Raw genomic sequence first — 16802 nt, 5'->3', positions numbered from 1 at the left:
TTGTTTTGATTTGCATTTTTTTCATTTTTATCAAGTATCTTTCTTAATAGTATGTATTAATTGGTCATTTTATTTCTCTTCTGTAAACTTCCCTCTTTATCTTCTGCCCATTCTTTTATTGTCCTTTTTATATAAGTTGTTGATTATATAACTTTTTATATAAGTTAAAGGAGATTAGCTAATTTAATATATGCATTGCAGATGCTTTTCATATAGAATTTAAAAAATTTTAACCAGTGTTTTTCTTTATGGCATCTCACTTTTGTGTCTTACTAGTATGTAAAGGAATTTCTACATGGTGAATGAAAACTTTTTTTACTTACCCTTATTCTATCTTATAGTGTTTATGTTTTTATTTTTTTATGCTTGATTTCTTTTTTAAAAAAATTGAAAACTTTATTTTTTAATAAAGATACCCCTAGACCAAAGTAACTATGTTTTAAAAAATTTTGGCCAAAACATTTACAAAAACCTTTTCATTTCAACCAAATAAAAGTGATATCTAGAAAATGTTATTAAAACATTTAAAAGTTCAGATTCTAACGCATTTATAAGGCACAGTTTCTGTAAGACGAATGTGCTTCTGCTGGCATCTCGGGGTGGGTGAACATCCCTGACTGGTTCCCAGTGAGCCTGGCGGGCACCTTCCGCCTGGACACTGTGGTGAGAGTCAAACATAGGCCCCTAGGGCTGCGTGGAACTCCAAGAGACAGTCCGGATCCACGGCCTAGCAACAAGCCATCACAGCAAATAGTTCATCAGGACAGTTGATAGGCTGGGCTATTTGTAATTGTCTTTAAGGTACACCGCCTTCTCAAAGGGGTCGATGTCCACTTAGGGCATTTGGCCCAAAGTCATGAGCTCCCACTGAAGGCCCACACATCTCTAGCGCTGGAGAACTCATTATTAACCAGATTTTCCAGAACTATCCACCGAACTGGCCTGTTTTCATTGTCCCCCAGATAGTGATAGTCCGTGGGGAACAAGTCTCTAGAGAGGGCATTGTCTGTGATCTTAACTTGAAGTGTGTCATCAATGACACTGTTCCTAGCAGCCAGGTCTTTGCTTGATTCTTTAACCATGTAGAATTACTTTTTGTTTAAAGAAGGATATCAAGATTTGGCTTTGCTTGTATTTATATATAATTAGCCATGTAGCTCAACAGCCTCTTGCAATTTGAGAGGCCATCATTGTCATGTGATAAAGTACCAAAAATGTCTATCTTAGCATTTTATTCTGTTCCATCGATCTCAACTTTTCTAATTACAAACAATTTTAATATATATTGGGGCTAATTTTTCCTCATTGCTTTGTATTATTTTGTTAAGTTACAAAAAAAGAACCACTGGTATTTTAATTAAGATTGCATTAAATTTAAAGATTATTGAGAGAAAATTGATATTTAAAAGATAATATTTTTAAAAATGCAAGCTTTTAAGCTGTTCAGTTTACTTTACTCTCAGTCAAGTTTGTTTTTTCCGTATGACCGTTACACATTTCTTATCTACCCACCCAAACCCTTACTCTTGTAGGTGATTTATCTTTCTTGTTGCTATTATAAGGTAAATTTTCCATTTTATCTGGGGATTTTTATTGTGGTAAAATACACATAACATAAAATTTACCATCTTAACCATTTTTAAGTTATAGTTAGGTGGTATGAAACACATTCATAATGTTGTACAACCATCACCACTCTCTGTCTATTTAACTCTTTTTCCTGTAAATCTGAAACTATACACATTAATCAAGACCTTGCTGTTCCCCCTCTCCTCCCATCCCCTGGAAAGCACCATTCTACTTTCTGTCTGTGACTTTGACTATTCTAAGTAGCTTATGTAAGTGGAATAATACAGTATTTGTCTTTTGAAGATTGGCTAATTTCATTGAGCATAATGTCCTCACTGCTCATCCATGTTATAGCCTGTGTCAGAATTTTTTCCTTTTTAAGGCTAAATAGTTTTCCACTATATGCATAAACTGCATTTTGGTTATCCATTCAAAATGGACACTTTAGTTGCTTTTACGTTTTATCTGTTATAAAAAATGATAAGAGTTGGTTTTTTTTTTTTTTTTTTTTTTTTTATAGCAGCATAGTATTCCATTGTGTAGATGTGCCACAATTTTTTAATACACTCATCTGCTGATAGGCACTTAGGCTGTTTCCAAATCTTAGCTGTTGTAGATTGCACTGCTATCAACAGAATAGTGCATATATTCTTTCTGATTGGTGTTTCTGGTTTCTTGAGATATTCCTGCTCCTAGCCACTTTTAATATAACAACAAATTTTTGAGTCTTATAATAGACTCCTTCCAAAATGTTTTCTTTAGATACACATTTCAGTTAGTTTTTTCAGCAGCCCTTTGCAATAAGGTATTGTCAATTTAAGTTTGTTCGTTTTTTAATTCCCCAAGGATAATTTTCCATACACATTATATAATTTTATAAAATTAGTATTTTGCTTACTGATGTTCTTTAAATTTATTAATTTAGCTTACAAACATTTTCTCATATGTTGCAAAGTTTTTTACTACCATTTCAAAAATAAAATGTATAGGACAGAAGGCATTACTGAAGTTTTTTGAAGTGATGGAATTGTTTTGTATCCTGATTGAATACACACGCACAGAGATAAGTCAATTTTATTGTAAGTTTATAAAGGAGAAACCTCTGTCCCGCTTTTTGAGTGTTTGAGTGTGTTTTCACGTTTAGTTGTTTATAAAATGGGAACCAGTGTTAGTCACATATGTCCAACAATTTTTATGTATGTGTATGTGAATTGAAATGATAGGAAACACAAAGCGCAGATTTTTAAAATAATTTTTTCACAAAAATCTACTGAATTTATGTGGTATTAAGCAGGTGTATAAATGATTAATATGTTTAAATAATTGTCTTCTTTCTGTTTCCCTTATATTTTAGATTTAATATGATGGAGTGGGGGGAGTACAGTCCATAAGCCTAATAACTACAATGTTTTTTTAATTTTTAAAATAACCTAGCAATAATTTAGAAAGCAGACTGTACTCTTTTGATCACCAGTTATTAGGCTATAATAGTGTTTGAATTGTATATTCTTTTGGCTGATGGCATATTAAAAGGAATTTTGTGCCAGTAATTTAAAACTGAGTTGGACTTTATATTTGATCTGGAAGGGAATGAGATGCCTCTCTCAGGATAATTTTTCTGACAGTGACCCCCACCATTTCTTAGTGAATACTGTTAGAATAGTCGGAATATATATATATATATATATATATATATATATATATATATAGTGTCCTATTGTTGAAATTTAAAGGTAAAATGTTGCTCACAAGAAAGAGCACTTAGAGCACTTTCCTGTAATCCTATGTCTCATTGGGTGCAAAAACCTGTTAATGCCTTCTGAGGCAATTAATCTTCAAGGCTTGTAGTTGAGTGTGCTGTCCACTAGATGGTGACAGAGACTGAATAAAATCAAAGATGGACCAGCCTGGAGGGACTCTTTCCCTTACATTTTTAAGGATGGTTAGAGTATTTTTTTTTTTTTTAAAGTTCTTTTTTATTTTCTTAAGTATATTTTATTGATTTTTTACAGAGAGGAAGAGAGAGGGATAGAGAGTTAGAAACATCATCACCGACCAGCTGCCTCTTGCACACCCCCTACTGGGAATGTGCCTGCAACCAAGGTACATGCCCTTGACTGGACTCAAACCCGGGACCTTTCAGTCCACAGTCCGACACTCTATCCATTGAGCCAAACCGGCTAGAGTATTCTTTTTGTTGGCCTAAAAAACCTACTAAATATTATTGCCTTTATTCTTAAATATATCATATATCTCCCTTTTTTAGTAGAATATCATAATTATTGACACTGGCATAAAAATATCACTTATATGATGACAACAACAGTGAAAAATATCATTAATGTGATATTTTCACAAAAAAATCCCTTGTTTTATCTGATGAGAATTGCGGTGCTTTCCTACCCTTTAAGGAATAGGGCAGTAATTCTTCCTTTAAATGCCCATGGTTTGGGAGGAAGAAGGAAAGAATAAAATTTTAGGCATGGAGCTATGCTGGGGTGAACAAAACAATACTATACCTATTGAAAAGAAGTCTAGAATGAAACTATTGATAATAAATATTAATACTTATTGCCTATTTTTAGTCATCTGTTTTGACATCAGTTATTCTTCAGTCTTTCATTGTACTCCATTGCTTAGGGATGAAAGGAGAGTTAACACAAAGGCCAAATGTAGCAGTGTGTGTGTGTGTAGGTTATGATGGATCTAAGAAGAGGCTATACAATAATGTTTAATGCTTATTTAGATCTACGTTGGGGGAGGGGAGAGAGGCAGAGAACATTTACTAGCATATGAAAATATTGCTGGTGATGGAATTTGTCCTCACAGGATCTATGCCATATATCTTCAGCTCAGTGAAAGTTAAATAGTTAATCTCCAAAAAGAATTGCCTTTATAACAAAGCCAAGTAGATTGTCTTCCTAATTTCATATTTACAAAGGTCAGATTGCCCAGGCACAGAGGCCTCGCATTTGGTACTGCTATTGGAGTTCGGAGGCCTCTGGCCCGCCCAGTGTAACATGAGCAAGTCCACACTCAGACTTGGGAGTTACAACCTGCTCTCAGACTGGAGAAGCTTCCTCATAGGTTCCCTATGGCCATTTCCACTTTCTGCCTTCCCGATCCCGTTGCCATCTGCTTTCCTTTCAGTCATTCCCATTATTCACCTACCACAATCGCCCACTCTTGTCCTCTTTCTTCCCCTGTTTTCTTCTCTGGTCACTTCTTTCCACCACTTTTCATTCCTTCTCGTCTTTTGAGAGACACAGTTCTCCACAAATGAGGTTGTCCTGAGGGTCCCTCAGGGCCTTTGCTGAAGTGCCAACAATGTATGTAGAATTTGCACTGTTCAGAGTGTTGGGACAGTTATCAGAGTAACTTGTACATGGCATAACCCAACAGTGTTATCAGTCCACAAATATTTATGGAAGATAGATGTCTATATGGGATCATGAGCCATGAATTAGTTTCTCTTGTTAGTCTGTAGTCTGCTCCCTGGTCACAAATCATTATAGAAAGTAGATGTCACCTGATACTTTGAAATTAAGCAAATCCCAGCACATTATTCTGACCCTCACCCCTATCACGTAATACCGCCTACCCTAACTGGTGTTACTATCTTTAAAAGGGGGAGGAATTGTATGGTTTGTGTTTTTTTTTTCATGTTTTTATTGATTTTTTTTTTTTAAGAGAAAGAGGAAGGGAGAGGGATAGAGAAATAGAAACATTGATGAGAGAGTGGAACATCTGTCAGCTGCTTCTTGCACACCCTTTACTGGGGACTGAGTCCTCAGCCTGGGCATGTGTCCTGTCTGGGACCTCTTGGTTCATGAGTTCATGCTTATCCACTGTTTTTAAGCACTTATATTTTAGGAGGCTCTTTCTTACATTGTTGTCAACTGCCTCTTTTCAAATTGCTTTATCTTCTTCTGTGCTTATTGAAAATCTTCATGGGGGCAAAGGACCATACTCTTTAAATGTCTTTATACATTTGAGGTATTCACCATGTACCTCTTAGAGAGTTCTAGTTCCTAACAAGAGATTGACATTTAGAAAGTAATTAGATTCAGTTTCTTTTTGTTTGCACTGAACTTTTTCCCCCTCCAAATTCTGCTATACCTAGTTTCTTGGCTATGCAGATCTTGGGTATTTGTAACCATTCTGTTTGTGTAATGTATGTATGAACAGTGTGTCGTTACTATAATGCATGTTTACTATATGCCAATGGGCATTTTGTCAACATCTTACACACAATTCTGTTATTATTTTAGATATTATAGGAAAGAGTACAAAAAGTCACTTTTAAGTAGGTTTTTGTCTACTGGGAAAGGGAAATGTATTGCATGAAATAACTTTAAGATGATTTTAGAACAGTGGCAGATTTCCCCCCCCCCAATGTGGATTTTGGCCTCTTGCCTATTCAGTAAATGGAACATGTTAAATTTTTCTTATTATTCTAATATGATGTGAAGATGCATAGAATATTAATGTGTCTTTCTTAGAGAAATTTTTCTATTGACTTGAATATAAAGTAATGTTAAGTATAAGGTAAATAATTTTTTAGCATTTATATTGAAAAATTAAATCTCCCACTTGGGTATGATTGCATACCTTTCCATTTTGTTTTATACATGAAATTACCACCCCAGTCTCTCCATTACTTCCTCCTCAATTTTTCTATTGCTTGGCCTGAGAAATACACGCATATCCTACATTTTACTATGTGTCCTGTTAGTTTTTATCGATTGTGCCTTTTACGTATCTGAAGTATTTCAGAATGAAAAGCCTGTGGATATTAGAACAAGAACAGTATGTGAAATGGTATTATTTTTCTCAAAGATGTTCAGTTTTCTCCCTTAGTCCTCTTTCTTTCCCCACTTTCTTCCTTCGTCTTTTCAAAACCTCTTTCACTCATTGGCTCCTTTTTACACCCTATTTTATTCTGCTTCAGTTAGACCAAACCTAGAATATTGCTTAATTTCTGGGTATCACATTTACAAGGATGCCTTTTTATCTTCATCAGTGTCAATAAGTAGCTAGAGCTGATGTCTATGAAAAATGCTTATGGAAGCCAACCCCAAACTGACTGTTTTAGCAATAAGTTGATGACTAGAAAATAACGTAGAGGAATCTGCAAAGTAATGGAACTCTAGTTACCCTTGTAGATGTGGTAACACTTACATCCACCTCCCACATTTGTTCTGTTCAGTTGTCTCTTTGATGTGATATGTAAAATAAGTTTTAATTACTATAGTTGTGGACATTGAAAAAAAGGTGCTAGGACTGTAAAAGCAGATGATCGTAAATAATAAAACATTCAGCATGTTACTAACAGAAAAAAAAGCAATCCATAAAATGTGTGCTTAATAAAGCAAGTCAGCTTTCAAATCTAGGATGCAGACCTAAGGCTCATGTCTTAGTCAGTTCAGGCTGCTATAACAAAATGCCACAGACTGGGTGGCTTAAACAATGGAAATGGATTCTCTCACAATTCTGGAGGCTTGGAAGTCCAAGATGAAAGTGTTGGTAGGGTTGGATTCTTCTCTCTTTTGCTTTAAATGGCCATCTTCACATGGTTGTCTCTGTATATTTCTGTGTCCTAATGACCTCTTCTTATAAGGACACGAATCATATTGGATCCACAGCCCACTCCGGTGACTTCATTTAACCTTATTTATCTCAGGAAAGGCCTTACTTCCAAATGCAGTCACATTCTGAGTTACCTGTGTCATACGAATTCGGAGGGCACAGAATTCAGCCTGTAACAATGAGGTGGTTTTAGGCACAGACCCTGCTGAAGAAGGGGAAAAACACAAATTTGTTCTCAGGTGACTCATCACCAACTCTAGTGCCAATCCATGCCATGGAACCCAGGCTGAGGCCACCCTGTGCCAGGCACTGTCCAGGACTCCACACATTAGTCCCGGAACAGCCTTCCTTCCTGTTAGGTGTCGCCTCTCTCTGTGTACTTGAGAAGGGTGATGGCGAAAGAGATGGCTGTCCCCACGAGGTCCAGCGCTCCCTTTCTGCCAACTTCTCCAACTGGGTGCTCCTCCCTGCTCTGCCAGGGCCTCTCCTCACCCCACTATTGACCACAATCCAGGAACCTGAGGGCTGCAGTCCCTGGGATGCAACATGGCTACTTTCTAGAAGCCTTTGCAGTGGGGGAGGTGAACACTGGGCAGATCACACCTCTCTTTGAGCCCCTATCTGCACTCCACTCAGAGTGTGTTGGTATATTAATTCCATCAGGAGGTCTCTGCCCTTGTGACCCAATTGCCTTCTAAAACCCCTCCTACAAATGCCATTACATTACATAAGTAGAATTACAATGTATGAATTTGGGGGTGGAGGTGGGCCACAGACATTTAGTCTACAGCAGTTAGCTAGTCTTTGAAAAATCCATTTCCAAGTGGATTTGGTTTCGTGAGTTGTGAATTGACACAGGTGGGAAAACAGTCTCTGAGTAGCCACAGTCTGGACTAAGAAAAGCTTTCACTAGCCGCCTAAGTTCTAGGGAGTACACAGGCAAGTTGCAACAGCAGTTCTTTTATTTTTTTCTTAACAATACTGCTATGGAGAATTAAAAAAACAAAACAAAACAAAAAAAAACATTTGAAATTATTTTCTATGCACGAGGCTCTCTCTGCAGGCTGCTACAGTAAGGTGACCAGACGTCCTGCTCTTGGCGGGACAGTCCTGATTTTTAACAGTTTGTCCCGCGTCCCACGGCATTTTAAAATGCCGCAGGACACGAGACAAATTGTTAAAAATCGGGACGTCTGGTCACCTTATACAGGCCACTGAGTGCTGGAGAAGCAGGGCGGCTACAGGGCCCGGCCTGAAGTTTGTCCCTGGAACAGCGCCTCTGCAGGCACGAATTGACCGCTCTCTGGGTGCCACCGTCTTCCTTTTCTTTTTAATGTTAGTTTTTCATCAGATTCCCACACACAAACCTGAAAGGGTGCTTTGTTGATTGACTGATATTATTATCTGAAGGAATATCAGCCAGCCATCGATGCAGCCAGTCACATAACTGAGTTGCATGCCCTTAGAAAATGATCAGAGTCAGGACTAAACGAAATTTCATAGATTCAGTTTTTCTATTACATGGGTCTTTATATCTTCTTGATAATTTGTGTTTGTTGGGGTCAGTTGCCTGTAGGGAGGAAGGAATTTTATTTGGAACTAATGAATCATTATTTGTTGAGCTGATAAAAACATTTTGGGGACACTAAATAGATTTAATTTTTATTGTTAGTTTTTAACCAAAGAGACTGAATAACTTCTTGTAAAAGTTCTTGACTTGGCTGCCTTTGAGTCAACTCTCTTGCCCTGATTCCAGTATTTCCTCTGAGACTAGTCAGAGCTGAACTGAAATTCTTTGGGTTATTTTACATGCAGCATTCATGAACAAAGGAAACTTTTCCCAGTGACAAGGATTTTAAAATTCAAGCTATCACTTGTAATCATTTGTCATGTGTCATAAAATGTCTTCATTATGAAAAGACACAGAACAATTTGGTATGCCTACTGTTTCTGAGTAGTACCTGTCTGTTGTTGCTGTCTTTTTTCTTTTCTTTCTTTCTTTTTCTTTCTTTCTTTCTTTCCTTTTTTTTTTTTTTTTTTTTTTTTTTTTTTTTTTTAATATATTTTATAGATTCAGAGAGAAAGGGAGAGGAAAAGAGAGAAACATCAATGATGAGAGAGAATCATTGATTGGCTGCCTCCTGCACGCCCCCTGTAGGGATTGAGCCTGCGTGTGCCCTCACCTCCTGGTTTATAGGTAGATGTTCACCCACTGAGCCACACCGACCGAGCTATTAACTGTCTTTAAATCAGGCACCATACCTCACCCCACTCATCACTCACGGGTCACACAGACCAAGTGTCTGTGCTCTGCCTTAAAGCATATCCTAGCGCGACCTCACCTCACTGTCTCCCTCACACTTAGTGTAAAGAGAGGAGGCTCTGGAATCAGCTCTGGGTTTGAATTCTCCATCTGTCACTAGCAAGCTATGAGCCCTTGGGCAAGGTCACGCTGCCTCAGTTTTCTCATCTACAAAATGAGAACAGCAGTAGTGAGCTATGTTATATGCCTATGGCTGATACTGCATGTATAGCTTTTGAGCAGTGTTGATATATAAGGGCTCAATGAGTGTTAGCTATTAATGTTATTGTCATTAATTATTATACAATCTAAATCCAACTCACCTTTCAAAGTGAACTTTATAAGATTGACATCAGATCATGTTACTCGCCTGCTGAAAAGCCTTCAGTAGTTTATAGTAAACTCAGAAAAAGAAAAAAGAAAAAATCCAGAGTTCTTTCTGTGGTCTTCAAAGCCCTGTGTGATGTGACTCTTCCATTCCTCCGACCTTGTCCCCAGCCATTTGCCACCTGGCACAGGGCACCTGCCAGGACTCCTCCCTGCTCTGCCCCGCCACACCCAAATCTCTGTGCTCACCTTGTCCTGGTGCTGCTCTCACAGCCCTGCACAACTAGCTCAGCAGCTCCGCAGGACAGGGCTTCACCCTGTTGTTTTGTTTGTGCATCACCAGCAACCAGTGTGCCTGGCCCATAGTAGTTGCTCTATAGCTATTCGTTGAATGAGTGAATGAATGAAACAAACCATTCCCGATTCTAATACTTTGTGCGCTTTCACATGCATAAAATAAAGAGCTTGCACAAATATTGTGAAAGTAAAGTTAAATTTGGTTAAAACCATTCCAAAGTTTCTCTGGAATTTCATGAACATGGCAGTGTGGGAGAAAACACTGACCCGGAATGAGAATGCTGGGTCCTGGTTCTCATTCTGTTCCTGCCACTAAGGATCCCTTGGCTTCTCTGAGACTGCTTTCCTGTCTATAAAACGCAGGCAGGGTGGAAATCTCTGAGAAGCTGCCCCGCTGAGGGAAGTGGGAAAGAGGGTGAGGGGAGGCGCCTGAGCCCCTCCACTCCAACTGGAGCAGTGTTACTTATATTTCCTTTAAATGCTGGGGTTTCATATGAAGTTTGGTTTGAAAAAAGTCTGTTTCTTAAAAACCACTAAATTAGAAGAGCACAAAGATTATTTTTAGCTTAATTGATTCTGTCAGCTTTTCTATTTAAAGGATATTGTTTCTTCACATTCTCTGTACCCCCCACCCCCTCCCAAAGGAAAGATCATTGAATTTTTTTTTTCAAATGTCTTAAAGAAAATTAAGATATGTGGCTAAATAACAAAATTGTTCTCATCAAGAAATGAACTACATGAAAACAAAGACTGGATCTGTCTGCTCACTACTAATCTATCCATTGCTTAGGACAATCCCAAAGCAGAGCTAACTCAATAAATATTTGTTAGATGGATGGACAACAAGTGGATATTTGAAGTGAGCAGCAACTTGTTTTCAAGGGAAAATATATTTTGCAATAATTGGTGAAAAACTTATCTTAAATCATGGAATTTTTACAAGTGGTTTTTTTCAAGATGATACTTATTGAATGTTGATATTGTAATAGATCATGTTTACATCGTGTCTGCTAAATGGCAAGTTTATTGCACCTTCCTTTAATTCCTCATTCATTTCTAATGTTAGTTATTTAAAACATAAAACTCTCAATGCAAGATGGTGGCAGAGTAGATGGAAGCTACACTCATCTTCTTCCAGGATCAAACTGGAAGTAAAATTGAAATATAGAGCAATCATCCTGAATAATCAACTGAAGACTAGCGGAAGAGAGATCTTATAACCAAGGGTTTACAGAAGAGGTCACAGCGAGACTGGGATAAGCACAGAACTAATCAACTCCTAAAATAGCAGCAGGAAAGAATAGACAAAGAGTTTGCTAGAGTCCAACAAAGGCTACCAAGAAACCTTAAGAAGTTGCAGGTGACTTTGAGAAGTTCCTACATAAATTCAACCTGAAGCTCAAGTTGATGGAGAATTTCTGGCATCACTGTCATCATCAGCAACACAGAAGGCTGCAGCTTTGAGGAAGGAGAGCACTGAGAGAAACCAGAACTGGGTTTAAGAATATTATCTACAAAATAAAATCCTATATAATAAAAGGATAATATGCAAATCGACCAAACGGGAACAACCAGTCACTCTGTTGTGCACTGACCACCAAGGGGCAGACACTCAACACTCAATGCAGGAGCTGCCCCCTGGTGGCCAGTTCACTCCCACAGCGGGAGCACTGCTCAGCCAGAAGCCCTGAGCCAGGCTCAGAGCTGGCAAGCACAGGGGAGCGAGTGGGAGCCTCCCCTGCCTGTGCCGCAGCGCTAAGGACGTCCAAATGCCGGCTTCCTCCCGGACTGCAAGAGGGTGTGGGCCAGGCTGAGGGACCTAGTAAAATATAAAACTAAAAGTACCCAACGTGATTTCCTCCTTTTCCCCCCCTATAAAATAGGATCCTCTTAGAATATTAGCTTTAAAATAGAGAGTACTATTTCTTTTTTGCAGTAATATGGTGAAAGGTGCTTAATAATAAACTGTGGACAACTTTAGATCACAATTGGCTGTTAAATTTGGCAGATCTGCTTGAAGTTAATAAGAAAAGTTTTACTGAGATTTCAAACCTATATTAAGTTGAGGTAAGTTAAAGTGAAGGTGATGGTAAGACACTGAACAGCAGGATTGTTTTAAGAATAGAAATGAGACTATCAGCCTTGCATTCTTAAAAAAAAAAAAAAAAAAAGCATGTAACAGTAGGTCTTAACAAAATATAAGAATCATGTGTTACACATAAGGTTATAAAATATTCCCACCTGCACATTGCCTAATCTTACTACAATAGATTTTGAATTTTGGTGTGTTTTACGATCAGTCTCTCTAAAAAGTGCATCTCTTGTAACTATAATTCTGTGTGTATGTGTATGAGTGCACATATGAAAAGTATACAGTTATTCATAGCATGGTTCTTATATTTGGTACTGTTTACTCATGTATTAATGTTACTCATAAATATATCTTTCTTTTAGGTAAAGAGGATGAATTTCCAAAGAAACCTTTGGGACAACTTCCACCTGAACCTCAGTCTACTGGCATTAGTCTCCTGAGCAATGGACAAAGTGTTGGCAGATCAAGTCCCCATAAGATCAGAAGAGAGAGTGGCTCATCACCTCACAAAAAGCCCGAGCAGTCCCCTCACCAGCAAGGCAGAATTGGTACACCAGAAAGAGCGAGGCAGCCAAGCCGGGCATCAGTGGAGGAGGACAGTAAAAAGCTTAAAGATGAAGCAGACTTTCAAAGAAAACCTTCATCGGGTCCACAAGACAGTGTTAGGCAATATGACCATGCATCTGCTAACCAAAATAGCAATGCTCTTTCAAATATGAGGAAGGAATTTGTGCCCAAATGGAATAAACCATCAGATGTTTCAGCTATTGAAAGAACTGCCAGATACACCACCGAAGGCAAAAGTCGATTCGCACACCCCACCCTTACAGTCACCATCCCGAGTTCTGCTGACCCTCGGGTGTCAAATGCAAGGCAGAAGATGAAGGTCTGGGATGCTGATGAAGGGAAACGGGGCTCGACTGCGTCACAGTATGATAATGTACCTGAAAACGAAAATGGCCCGTCTGTTGAAGAGGCACTAGAAAGGGCTTATTCTCAGAGTCCAAGGAATATTGTTTACACGCACAGTCCGAGAAAGCATCCTGAGCCAACTTCTAGTCCATCAAAAGTACCAAACAAGTTTACTTTTAAAATGCAGCCTCTAAGTTATGCAAAATATCCAGCTCAGCTAGATGGAGAAGATCGGGGGCCCGTGCACCCCCCATCTTACAGCAATCCCCCTATTTACCACGGAAATTCTCCAAAGCACGTCCCCACCACTAACAGCAGCTTTGTGTCTCCACAGTTTGGCCACGGGGCTCAAATGAATCCTTCCAGGAGGCCTCATGATCCCACTCTTTCCATCCATGTTTCTCCAGAGAAATCTCACAGCCGTCCAGCTCCTCTTGTCCTACCATCTAGTCGCATAGAAGTTCTTCCCATTGATATTGGTGCTGGGAGATATTCAGGGTCACCAAAGAATGGAAAATTCATCATTCCTCCAGTGGATTATTTGCCAGATAACAGAAAATGGTCCGAAGTCAGTTACACATTCAGACCTGAGATGCCTGAGCAGTCATGGACTCGGGAAGCTAACCGTAGGCACTTGAGCAATTTAGCAAAATATTCTGCCTTTCAGCATGTACCCTTTCAGGACCAGAGCCTCCCCCCAGTTTCCGTGGACGGGCCAGTGCGGCATAGAACTTCCCCGGCTTTAGAAGACACCGGCTCCTCTGGGTATCAGTATTCAGGGCCCTCGGCTCCAGCGTATCACTACAAAAACCGGGATGGACTTTCTATTCAAGAATCGGTATTGCTGTGAGAATTCATCTATACTTGCTGAAGATGAGAATAGAAATCTCCCAGAATCTATATTGCTATGTTTGTAATTGCCAAAGCAGTATTTTATACCATTGTAAACAATTCGCACAATTTCTCATGTATGTTAGTAATAAGAATAGATGGGAGTGTTTTCATCCCCACGTAGATGCTGCTTAAGATGAGCATTTTAATTGCATCATCACTGAATCTATTAATTTACCGTGGAAACATAGCAATAGCATTTAGGGATGCATACAAAATAAATTTATTACTCAGTTCCATTTATAACTTCTCAAAACCTAAACACTTTTACCCTATTAGTCCATTTTACTTTGAGTAATGTTACAAAGCACTGAAAAGCTGTCTATGAATACTAGACATTTTTAAGGCTCTAGAGTATGTGTCTTTAAGTAGACATAGACATCTATACATACACACTTCAACACAGAACTAATGAAACATTAAAAAACCTGCTTTAACCTAGATCCATGGAATAATTTATTTTCCTTTCTTTCTTTAACAGGTCTTTTAGTCAAATTCCCCCACCCCCTCATATTTTTAACACAGATCCTAAATTGACTTAAGGGTTTGCAATGAGGTGATTAATTCAGTTCTCACAGGATACTCATTTTGTGTTGCCATTTTCTTTCAACCTGAAAATTAAAGACATTGGAGAGAAAGTCTAACCACTTAATGGTGCTTAAAATTTGTGGCAGTGAAAGTAAGTTGAAGGCCACAGGTGCAGGTATCCATGTGTCCAGAGGTGCAGGCTCAGTGTATCCCTGGGCACCGAGACCTGTTACTGCCTCTGTGCCCTTGGCCTGGCCTTTTTGCAAAGAGTAGAGCAGAATGTTCCTGCCAGATATGAAGGCAATGCTGTGGCCCAGGCTGCAGCTCCTGTGGGTGCCAGACGGAGAGGAGGCAAGTTCCCCTGGGGCAGCAGAACGCACTCCCAGAAATTCCTTTGAAAGCAGGATTAGCAAGATGGTTGCTTCTGCCCCTCATATCCTGCAGGGCCTCACTGCAAAGGGCTGGGTGGTTCTTTACATGATCTTTGTCCTGGCACTCTTCTTTCAAGAACGTAGTCAATGGATTTTGCCACGGCCACTTAGGCCATTAAATTACCAGCATGTAAAATTGTAAAAATGATCTGAATTATTCCCTTTTCTTTTTTTAATAGTGTGATTTTCATAATTTCAAAAATACTTTTCAGGGACAAAAATTTAGGTCTATGTTAAAAAAAAAAAAAAAATTAGCAGTGTCTTTTAAAATATTCTATTTACACTACAGTTACCAAAACACTGACCAAGTTTGGAGCATGCCAAGAAAATAGGACTTTGTGTTTAATTGGAGAGCTTGTTTTCAACATTATTTGGCTTGCATTTGAACAATAGAGTGGAAAACCTAACATTGAGGGTTCTTCTCGTTGTAAGTTGTAAGTTGTGGCTTTAAGCTTTCAAGGTACAGAAGTATGTCTTTTAAAATGAAAGTAACATTTGTTTAGCTAGTGAATGTAACAATTTTTATGTATATAATGAGTCTAATGTAACTTTAATTGCTTTGGTAATAATGTTATTAAATGACTAAATAAATGCAGTGTATTAGCAGGTGAGCACTACACAGAAGCTCAGACGAACTCCTGACATTACTGGGCTCTCGATTCAGATTATGTGAAGCTTAGACATAAATGTATATAAAAATGTAGCAAAAGACATTAATTCTAATTTTTAAACCATGATTCTGTGACTTGTAATAAATCAAGCTGTACAATTTAGTTCATGATAACAGCATTTGAGCTCCAAAATCTATATATCAACAGTGGTAAATAACTGTAGATTTATATATATATATGTATGTATGCAAAATATGTATACACACACTATTTTCTTATGTCATCTATGACATTTTTTATCTGTATACTTTTTTTGATGTGATTGTTTTTAACATGCTAAAAGTAATACATATATTTTGTTTTGTGTCTTTTATGTGCTTTTTTTCATATGGCAGAAGTGCTGCATCCCTGAGCCTTCTAAAGCTAACTCTCTTCTAATTGAGTAGACACTGCCAATGTTTGCAGACATGGCTTTGCATACTCAAGTTCAATGTTATATGCATATTAATTTCCAGTAGTACTGTGTTTAGAATTACAGAATCTTTCCTTTATGTATTCTGTCATTATTAATAGCAATAAGGTATTATTTCTAGTCTTCCCCATTATAATGTATAGCTATGGTAGCTTTTTAAGTAGGAAAATTTAATTTGAAGCTGTCTTGCCACCATACAATTTCACGCTTTCAGATTTATCTTTCACTAAACATAAATAATGAAGTAATGATAAAATGTGAAATAATATTGGTAAAGTGGGTTAAAATATATTTATGAAAAGCATATTTGGTAAGAATTTTTATGGTGTCGAGGCTGATTTTACTCTGTTACTGCATGTACTTGGTGTAAATGTTTTGCTAAAGTCTTCATAGTAGTTTTGACTAAAACACTAAGCACTTTGGGATAGTTTTTATTTTCTTAATATTTAGTTTGAAAGGTTAAAGAAACTAGACCCTGAGTCTCAGAGGGTTGTTAAACTTTGACTCTTTCCAATGCTTATATTTTTTAATAGTTTTTTTTAAGTTGGGAAATATATGTAAAATTAGATATCAATTGTAGGGTAGGAAAAGAATATTTTTCTGCCTACCTTTCTAGGTTCTCTGGCCAGGCCCTGTTAATTGGGCTGGCAAAAGACAGGTGAACAAGAGAAAAACAAGTTTATTGACATCTGCATCCTGCACTAAAATGGGAGGATCCAGGGATGAGTTTCTAAGAAGGGCAGGTGTGGGTCTAGGTACCTCACTTAGCGGAGAAGGGAAA

At 38.1% G+C, this 16802-nt stretch overlaps 1 protein-coding gene across 1 annotated transcript in view; it reads left to right on the top strand.

The window, feature by feature from the left end:
- Window positions 1-15917, top strand: part of USP6NL (USP6 N-terminal like) — a 173990-nt gene extending 158073 nt beyond the window's left edge. Inside the window, exon 15 of the mRNA XM_084888480.1 lies at window positions 12539-15917. Coding sequence (XP_084744606.1) covers window positions 12539-13938 — 1400 coding nt within the window. The 3' untranslated portion in view covers window positions 13939-15917. The remainder of the gene's footprint in view (window positions 1-12538) is intronic.
- The last annotated feature ends 885 nt before the right edge of the window (window positions 15918-16802 follow it).

Source organism: Pipistrellus hanaki (genome assembly GCF_964339955.1).
Source record: "Pipistrellus hanaki genome assembly, chromosome: 1".
Taxonomy (NCBI): domain Eukaryota; kingdom Metazoa; phylum Chordata; class Mammalia; order Chiroptera; family Vespertilionidae; genus Pipistrellus; species Pipistrellus hanaki.
The sequence above is the reverse complement of the archived record's forward strand: the minus strand, read 5'-3'. Positions and strand labels throughout refer to the sequence as shown.